Source organism: Citrus clementina, unplaced genomic scaffold (assembly GCF_000493195.1).
Source record: "Citrus clementina cultivar Clemenules unplaced genomic scaffold, Citrus_clementina_v1.0 scaffold_9, whole genome shotgun sequence".
NCBI lineage: Eukaryota > Viridiplantae > Streptophyta > Magnoliopsida > Sapindales > Rutaceae > Citrus > Citrus x clementina.
In genome coordinates, this window is record NW_006261964.1 from 6973088 (window position 1) to 6983330 (window position 10243).

Sequence of the window (10243 nt, forward strand, 5' to 3'; positions counted from 1 at the left end):
TTGCCAGTTTTCCTTACTGAAATTAATATATGCTACTTACTCTTACTATTTTTATAATGAAAAAAAACCCACAGGCACAAAATGTTTTAAGGAAAAATGTTATTTTAAGAAAAATATTTAAAAAATACCAAAAGGTATAAGAAAAATATTTTTTATTAATTTTTTAATCGCACTGAAACATATGTTTCTTTTTTTAATACTAAATTTTAATTTTAATTTCTATTATAAGATTCATTTAATTTATAATAAATATGAATAAAATTGTATTTAAAAATAGAGTAATGATATAACCACAAACTCTTGTACAAACTTATTTTATACAAATTGATGTGGCTTTAATTCATTGGTTGAATTAAATATCTCTTGGTCCACATGATTTATTTTTATTATTTTATATTTTCATTCAATCAATAAATTAATGCCACATCAGTTTGTACAAAATAAGTTTGTACAAGAGTTTGTGACTATATCATCACTCTTAAAAATAATACGATAAAATTATGTTGTCAGGAGTTATTGACTATTATAAAAATAATAAGACGGCAAGTGATCTATATTAATTTCAGTAAGAACCTGCAATCTTCTTATATTTATGTTATTGATGGTATTTCTTATTCGAGAACCCATTAAGAAAGCAGATGAAGCTAAGTTAGAAAAATTATTGAATTATGCAAATAAAGTAAGCACGTTTTGGGTTCAAACAAACAAATTTGCTCAAAATACGTTTTCCTCAAAAGCTTAAACTATTAGATAAAGTCTAACAATAATACTAAAAAACGACCTGATATTTCTAAAATCGTATCAATCAATTATATAATATATATATATATATATATATATATATATATAGTAAATCAAGTTTCTTTTTGTTAAACTAATGCAGAATATTAATACAAGAATATTAAAGCCTCTAAAATGAAAGAATAGGGTTTGTCAACCCAAAGAAAGCATGCAGAAGTAGAAAGTGCTTCCCAAAAGTGTGCGGCGCGTGGAGACACAAAAAAAATGATACCCGCCAACAGGATGTGTACAAATGTGAAAAGAATGTCCCCACCGTTCTAATTAATGGGTCCCCTTCGGGGAAACCTTCCGTACCAATCCTCATTAATCCCTATGATAATTGTTGTGCTTAAGGTTAAAGCGAATACACACGCTACGCGTACCAACGCGTTTCCTCGAGACTCTTTTAAAATATACGACTATTCTATGCATCATATCTAGTAATATGGCTCATGGCAAATGATCAAATTGAGTTGATTTTTTATTTTACGATGCTCAAATATGTGGTATAGTATTTCAATTCGCAAATATAATATTATTTTATTGGATAAGAAACTAAGTCAAGAATATTAAATTTGGTAGTACATAAGTTCTCAATTGTCATGTACAAGTTTAAAATCAAAATTGACATAATTATAAATAAGTAATAAAAATAAATAATAATAAAAGTTAACAAAAACTTACTAAATGTATGTCATGTTGGTGTCGAATTGGTTTGCTAGATTTGAAGCGGAGAACGGAGTGAGTATGCGCGTGGAGTAAAATCGGGATTTTCTCAGTGAATGAAAAAGTGTCGAGCTGTCTCGGACTATAAACGTGAGAAAAGGTTTGGTCCCCCGGTCAAGCCGCTCACCTTGTCGGCTGACATGGCGCTCAACTACAGGTTCGAGGCATGCCGTTTTTGTCGCTTTGTCCCTCCAAAGCGACATCCTTTTACCTTTGTACCCTTTCAAAGTTTTTGTTTATTTTTATCCCTTTTCTGCTTGTATTCATACATTAAAACACTCAACCAGCTTCATGTGTATAAAGTACCATATATCAAAATAAAAACCAAAACCAAAAAAAAAAAAAAAATGCTGTCTCCATTTATTTACAAAATTATGGATAGTCTATAGGATGAAAAGTCAAATTGAAGTTGATCATTTCGGTAAATATATATAAAGATCATATGCTTAAAGGGTGACTTTGAAGGCAGCTACATAATTTAAACTACAGCACTTAAGTCTTGATAAGCACTAGTTGCAGTAATTTAGAAGATAAGTTGTTTTGAGTTTACACTTATGCGACAAGAAATCTATTATATCTTTATTAATTTTGTTAAAATTATAATTCAAAACTTATTTTTACTACATAATATAATTTTTGCTTCATAATTATATTTTTTTCACTACAACTGTAACTTAAAAGTTACAGTACTTCAATACCAAAGGGGGAAATTTAAAATAAAATTTAATTGGATTAAAGATTTTGTGGAATCAATCAAATTCAATTTAGATTGAGGTTTTGTAAAATTGAATAATTTTGAATTAATAAACACCTTTATCACATCATTATTAAAAGTTACATTAAAATTCTTTTTCATGGGGTTAACATGCTTGAGTACTATTATCATTGACATTTTAAAACCCCTAAGGTTACTGATGACTCTTCCTGCTTTCAAAAAAAAAATTAATTAATTGATTACTCCCGCAAAAATAAATTATATTGAAAAATGTGGTCCTAATATGGGACGGCACATAAATAGTTAAATATGTAAAAATTGAATTAACTTAAAATTGTCCTGATTTCTTCTTTTGTTCTGCTTATCTTTTTATGGTTAGCCCCCACATTCATCGCAATTGCAACTCTTATTCTTTAGGCCCCAACTTTCTAAAACAAGGTTTTGTGCCCTTTGTCCTTAAAATCGTGGACAGCACATAGGAAGAAAGAAAGAGGGGCATTGAGAAGTAAAGATCAGATTAGAATATGCTTTTAGGTATTTTTGGCTTGTGAAAAGACTCAATCTTTAGACTTTAACCTATGCTTTTGTGTTAAAGTTAAGAGACACCTAACCTCTAATGAAAGATTTGTTTAATATTCTTTAATTGAGTAGTGTAATTACCATCTACATTTAGAATTTTGTGATATACATGTTCAAATGGGTAAATTTTGTCCTACCACAGATTTTTAACCATGAGTTCCCCTAATCTGTAATCTTCTAACTTTACACTAAAAAACCCTTATATGTATAAATTTAGGGTTTGGCTACAAAATTGTTTTTTCAAATTAATCTATTATTATTTAAAAACATTCTACACTGAAGTTTACCTTTTTTAGAAAAAAAAAAGATTGTTTAATAGCAGCTAAATCTTATACTCACCAACTTTAGTAGCTTTGAACCATAAACTCTTATACAGCTATACGAAATTTTATTGGTTGAACTAATTAATTCTCATAAATTATTTTAAATTTTGTAAATTATGCAGTTTTTCTTATAAATTACATCACAATTTAAAAACTTAGACTCGCTATAGATTTCAGGGGTTTCACATTGGATTAATTTTTCAAGTTTAGTGTTTATAATGAATTCTTAATTTCAAATACAATAAAAAATGAATAACTTCCGAATTGACATTTGAAAATTTTGCAAGAAAGTAATTTTCCTACGGCAAAAGTTCTCCAAACCATCATAATTCATGTACATAAGTAAAAATGATCATTAGCCATCATAATAAAAAAGACATCTATTACTCGGTCTTTTTCAGAATGCAAAACCATAATGGCAATAAATTCCCATGTGAAAAATAAAAAATAAAAATTGCAGCACTTTTGTCCACCAAACGGCTAGTAAATCAAAGCACAGTGAAAAAAAAATGCTATGGCAAATCAAAAATATGCTATGGCAACCAACAACTTGGAGCTCAAGCCAGTTTGCTTCTGTAAACACTGGTTACAGGTTTCTTGGGGAATTCAATCTTTTATTTTTGTTTTTAGTTTTTTTTTTTTGGAATTATTTTCTATATTATAAACAACAGATAGAATTATAGAAATGGGAAAATAAAGATTCTAAAGAGTCATGATCGTGTCAAGGAAAATGAAGTAAAGAATGGTTAGAGTGCTAAGCGCACTAGCAGACATATGGGCCCCATCATCATCACTTCATCCACCACTCCTAATCTCCTATCACCTCCTCTCTCTCTTTCTCTGTCTCCACCCAAAACCCCAAAATCCTCTCTTTCACTCTTAGAACTCTTTGTTGCCCATTTCTTATTTGACTGTCAAATCTTGAACTAAAAAGGGGAAAAAAAAAGAAAAGAAAATACCCTCTTTGTTTCTTCTCCCTGTTGACTTGTTGTTCTAGTTGCTGTTGTTGCCATGCAAGGTGGTATTGGTTTACTTGGCGTTGGTGGTGGTGGTGGTGGTGGGTGTAATGGAAATGAGTCTGGGGTGTCAAAAGTTGTTGAGAGCGATGATGATGAGCTGGAGCTGGGACTGGGCTTGAGTCTTGGTGGTGTTGGAGGAGGTGGGAAGGGGAAAGTGGTAAGTTCATGGGGTGAGTGTGGAAGAATCTTGACTGCTAAGGACTTTCCTTCTGCTGGGAAGAGACCTAGTAATGCTTCTTCTTCTTCTCCTCCTGTTGCTGTTTCTGGCACTAAGAGAGCTGCTAACTCTGTTCCTCGTGAGGGTGAATCATCCCCTCCTAGTGCCAGGTTAGTCTTTTTATATCGGCAAAAAAAAAATATTTATATATATATATATTTTGTATGCGCTTGATAACATGTTTATATGAATATTTTGGGTTTATGTTGCTTCAGGATGGTAAAAGATGAGCTTTCTTATTTAAATGAGTGAAGAACGTCTAGGCCTGATTGAGAGGAAAACTTTATTTTGGTTATCAATATTAAGCCAATGGGAATCAAGTTCTTGACTTCTCTCTCTTTTTTTTTTCCTTTTTGCCTTTTAGCAATAAACCAACTTTATATATAAGCCACGGTTTTTTTAACTGGCAATCTTGATCCTATGCTCTCACTAAGAACTTGGAAAATTTTTTATTTTTTATTTTTTCTTCTAGTGGCTTGTTCTGATATGCTTGTACTTGTTTAGCTTTAGGCTATGTGCCTACTTTATTCTGGCTCTGTATTCTCTTCACAGAGTGTATGATCTATTTTATACTGATTCTGAGATAAAAATGGGACTTTTTTTTAAAAAAAAAAAAAAAACCACTGACAATACCTTTTTATTAAATTTGCTCTTACGCTTATCGTTATGTTTAATTGCTGTTAACTTGTAATTCTTTTTCCTTTTCAAATTTTAAATTTCTCACTTTTCTGTTGATAAGTTGTTAACGAGTTTAAAACGGCCTAAGGTTGTATCCTTTCAATTTCCTGTTAATCTCTGATGTTTAATGCTGAATGAGTTTTTTTTTTTTTTTTTAATTTTATTTTTTATTACAAAGAACTTCTTGGTAGGGAGTGGAATTATGATGAAGCATGCCTCGACCTTTTCTTTTCTTTCTTTATTAATTTTTTTTTCAAATATTTAGTTATTCATTACCCTGAATTGTTTGTGAAAACAGTCAGGTTGTGGGATGGCCTCCTATAGGAGCTTACAGGATGAACAGTTTGGTTAACCAAGCAAAAGCTCCAATATCTGAAGAAGAAAAAGTGGCCGATGAAAAAGACAAATCAAAAGATGCTTCGAAGAAGAAAATTTGCAATGGTAACAAAACCAATAATATTTTCAGTGAGAAAGCTCATCTTGGGTTTGTTAAGGTGAATATGGATGGAGTTCCAATAGGGAGGAAAGTGGATTTGAATGCTCATGCCTCGTATGAGTCTTTAGCTCAAACTTTGGAGGAGATGTTTTTTGCATCCACCCCAGCTATCAATTCCATAGGTAAGTTCTGTTCCTTTTATTCTTTCGTTCTTATTCACGGTCAAATTCTTGGCTAATTTTCTTCAAATAAAATGAAAACGAAACATGATTAGTTCTAATATAGTCTAGCAAAGGTTCGATTGGCTGATGCATGTCTGGTGCTCAATGTTTACTAAGCAACAACGGCAGCGTGGTTAATTAAAGGTTCTTTGATAGCTGTATGATTTTCCTTTTGGTTTCTCTTGAAGGTGGAGAGAAGGATCTTGCAACAAAGGCCTTTAAGCTTTTGGATGGATTGTCCGAGTTTGTGCTCACTTATGAAGATAAAGAAGGAGATTGGATGCTTGTTGGAGATGTACCTTGGAGGTATGCAACTATCATTTTGCACCTTGGAGTGTTAAATATGGTTTATTGTGAAGTGCAACCGCCAAATTTTGTGAATTAATCTGAGACTGCGAGACTTGCGGTTGAATCTTGTACCTCATGAGATTTCCTTAACAGGATGGTCCACAGATTGCTGTGCTTGTTTATACTATCTGATTCTTATCACTAAATCAAATATGCAAATGACAAGAGGAATCAACAATTTTTTTTTCCTTTCATCAAATGCTTACTGTTAATGTTTTCTGCTCGTGATCAGGATGTTTATCAGCTCAGTAAAAAGGCTTCGAATCATGAGGACCTCCGAGGCTAATGGACTTGGTATTCATTTGTGCTATTATTTTTGCATCGCTCTGTTTGCTACTCCTCAAGTTCTAACTCCAGCTAAATCATCTGATTGCAGGCCCAAGATTCCAACCTAGGAATGATAGACAAAGAGCCAAGCCTGTTTAGTGCTGTCCTGTCTTTCAAAGTTCCTGAAAGATGAAGAAACCAACATTTGCAAACTGAAGCTAAAGAATAGTAGACAAGTTGTCAACTTTGAGCATTTTGCCCAATGTTTTTCTCTTACCTTTTTTCGCCCTCTGTCTTCCTTTTAGCATTACTCTCAGCTGTTATTTGGTCCTTGCTGGTCCATTTTTTTTTTTTTTTTGGGGGTTTTGGTAGGCCATATTCATTTTCGTTTTTCTCTCTTATATAGTGCTACGATACAGGCCTGCTTACTACTTTGATGACCGAATGCTACCTTCGCATACTGTAAATATTGGAGCACTTGATATCTAGAGTGTTTTCAGTTTGCCGCAATGCAGTGGAGTCTGTTTTCTCTGTGTTAAAGAAGAAAAGCTTTGTGTGGTGTTTACTTTTGATGATTTGTGTTGGCTGGTCATGTTTCGAATTTGAGATGCTTGAGTTGAGCCAAGGGCTTGAAAAATGTTATTTTGTTTTCAGCTTGGGATACCTAAATTAATTGAATCTTTTGTAGTTTTGTTGCTCAGACATGTTGTTCATATCATCATTTCTTCCATACAAAATCTAATATTTTTCACAAAAAATAAAACTGGGATCAAATGGTGCTGTGATTCGCTTTGAAACCATATCTTTTTCTTTTATTTAAGTTTGATTGAAGACGGCCCAATGTCCGCGTCGGGGTCCATAGCTCAGTGGTAGAGCATTTGACTGCAGATCAAGAGGTCACCGGTTCGAACCCGGTTGGGCCCTCTTATGGTTATATTTTTTAAAAATATTTATAACAACACATTTGTTTAATATACTATTGAAAATGTTTATAAACGTTATAAATATTAAAAAAAAAATCTGAATGACATTATGATCTAGTAAGTTTAAGAATATTTCACTTATTTCTTAAAAAAATAAATGATACTGATGAAAATATTTATAAATGTTACAAATGTGATAGCTTGCATGATAAAAAGAAAAATCCTAATTACATTATAATTGAGTAAATTTTGAGAATATTTTATTTATTTTTCATTTGGCCCATAGCCGACTAGTAGGCTGCTGGCTCCCATAATTATGAGAGCAATAGTTCGAATTTCTAATGGAGACTCACTCATATTCTCTCCCAATTAAATAATTAGATAGAGGTAAAAGTTTTCTTTATAGTTTGTGGATGGAATAAATATTTTTCTCACTAATCTCCTCTCCCAATTAAATAATTGAATAGAAGTAGACATTTTCTTTATAGTTTGTAGATGGAATATATATTCCACTAATATCTGTGAGAGTAAAAATTTAGTTTATCTGATTTAGGTGGTTCTAACAGACATCTAATATAAATATCAATAGAATTGTATAAGTGTATTTAAAAAATATATATTTTATTTATTTCTGATTATTAAAAAAAAGGAAAAAAAAAAGGAAGGAAACAAAAGAGTTCGATGAACTTTATGCAATTAGTGAAATCTGTTTTAAGAGATAACGCTTAAGAAAAAGGGTCACACTTGTATGGTAAGATTATGCAATCATTTTGATTTTGACTACAGATTAATACCCATTGATTGATTCATAGCGGTGACCCAGCAGTCCATCACTATAATCACTTTCTTTTACTTGATTAGGGCACAACTGTATGCGACTATATATTCATATCATGCGCACTGTAGCTGGTATTCTAGCTCGACTGTTTGCAACCGGTTAAGAAACCGGTTGCACGTTCTTCTTTTTTTTTAAAAAAAAATTATTTAAAAAATAAATTAAAATAATATATTAATTAAGAAATTTTCAAAAAATGTCATTAATAGTATGATAAAAAAAATTAAATAAATAGAAAATGAAAAAAAAAAATCTTATCACAATAAAGAGAAAAAAATAAAGACTACTACATAATAAAAAGTAAATATTTATTTCATATTTTATATGTGATGTCTCATATTTAACATTACAATTTTTATGTATATTGTTACTTGTCTAAACTTTGTTGTTCTAAATGCCCCAAAAATTTCTTTTCGCGCTTGTTTCATGTTTGACCTCCAAATTGCATGTTCAACATCTTCTATCATGTATATCACTGTGTTCTGTTGCATATTTATGTCGTACTCATATTTAACCTCATATTTTCCTTAATTGTTGCATCTTTTATGTCAATTTTAACATATAAATGTCATGTTGCACGTTTTACCTCACTTGTTGCACGTTTCACTTGAATTGTTGCATATTTTGAATAAAACCAAAAAGTAAAAATTTTCCCAACTTGTATCATGTTTGACGTCCGTGTTGCATGTTGGACTTCAGTTATTACATGTTTCATGTGAATTGTTACATGTTTAACCTCAGCTGTTGCATGTTTTGACCTAAACTATTACATGTTTCACGTGAATTTTTTTACACGTAAATTTCTTGTTGCATGTTTGACCTCCTTTGTTGTTTGTTCCACTTGAATTATTGCATGTCTTGAATAAAGTCAAAAAATAAAAATTTTCTTGCCCGTTTCATGTTCGATGTTCTTGTTGCATGTTTGACCTCAATTGCTGCATCTTTCATGTGAACTATTGCATGTTTATGTGATTTTCATACTTAACCTCAGTTGCTGCATTTTTGACCTGAATTGTTGCATGTTTTATGTGACCTATTGCATGTTTTGTCGTACTCACATTTAACCCTTAATATATGCGCCAAATTAACCAGACATATGCAATAACTCTTAGGTGATGTTTTGTTTGAAGGAAGGGAAGGAAGGAGAGGAGTGAAATACAAGGGAAACGAGAAGAAATGAGAGGAGGAGAATGAAGAAATTAAATCGCATTGTTTGGTTTAACATAAAATTTCATAGGGAAAGAAATTACAATTTTTTTGGTTGGACAAATTTATCTTTTGCCTTAATATTAAACTACCAATATTAGAAATTATATATAATATAAACTTCCGTCTATATATATTGCTTAATTAATAGCAAGTTTATACACACACACAAATTTATGTGAGAAGCCAAAATCAAATGCACCAACTAACTTGATCTTGGAAGTTAGTTTACAAGTGATCTCGGTGTTACCACAATTTAGTTTGGTTGGATTTGCAAAAATAAAAGGTCATCTCTGGGATATAAACACACAATATGCACCCTTCATCCACTAATTTTTTTTTTCACAAAAATCATATGACATATAGCATCAATAATCCGTCAAACAGGGTATTGAATCACTTGAATCATCAAATAAAGCTGCAGGGTATACAATCTTCACTTTGGAGGGCTCACGAAAAAAATTTGCCTAGTCTGATTAGTGTTAATGTACTTCTAGGCATTTGATGTCAAATGTGTACAAGTAGAATAACTTTATGGCACAAAATTGTAGAATTGGCTTAAAGTTAGATAAATTAATCAGACGGACATTAATTACCACTCATAAGTTAATCTCAATTGTTGACTGTGCATATGATTCATGAAATATTATACACCTCCTTCGAAGTTGGTTGGAGGAGAAAATGTAGCCACCAATGGCATGAAGACGGCTCAAAGATGATTAAAATAAATACAAACATTCAATTCAAGAATAAAAGCACTAGAATACAACCCTCGAGTTAAATTCCAACGAGGTACTCTATAACTACAGTTTTAAATTTTTTTTAGATGGTTTAGAAGACCACCATTCCCAAAATCAGTTTTAGTAATTAAGCAAGCCTTAAGTGTTGATTTGAAAGGTACAATTTTTACAAAAGAAAAAGGCAATGAATCATGATTGCTAAAACACAATATTACCTTGAGCTTAGTATG

General features: G+C 31.5%; 1 protein-coding gene and 1 non-coding gene across 2 annotated transcripts; both read left to right on the forward strand.

The window, feature by feature from the left end:
* Positions 1 to 3978: 3978 nt before the first annotated feature.
* On the forward strand, positions 3979 to 6660 carry LOC18033124 (auxin-responsive protein IAA13). The gene is made up of 5 exons (XM_006420304.2): positions 3979 to 4469; positions 5336 to 5655; positions 5883 to 6000; positions 6275 to 6336; positions 6419 to 6660. Exons 1-5 carry the CDS (start codon positions 4135 to 4137, stop codon positions 6466 to 6468), a joined length of 885 nt encoding a protein of 294 aa, XP_006420367.1. The 5' UTR covers positions 3979 to 4134; the 3' UTR covers positions 6469 to 6660.
* A 501-nt stretch (positions 6661 to 7161) lies between these two features.
* On the forward strand, positions 7162 to 7233 carry TRNAC-GCA. Its single transcript has one exon. It is a non-coding gene; the product is annotated as a tRNA-Cys (tRNA).
* The last annotated feature ends 3010 nt before the right edge of the window (positions 7234 to 10243 follow it).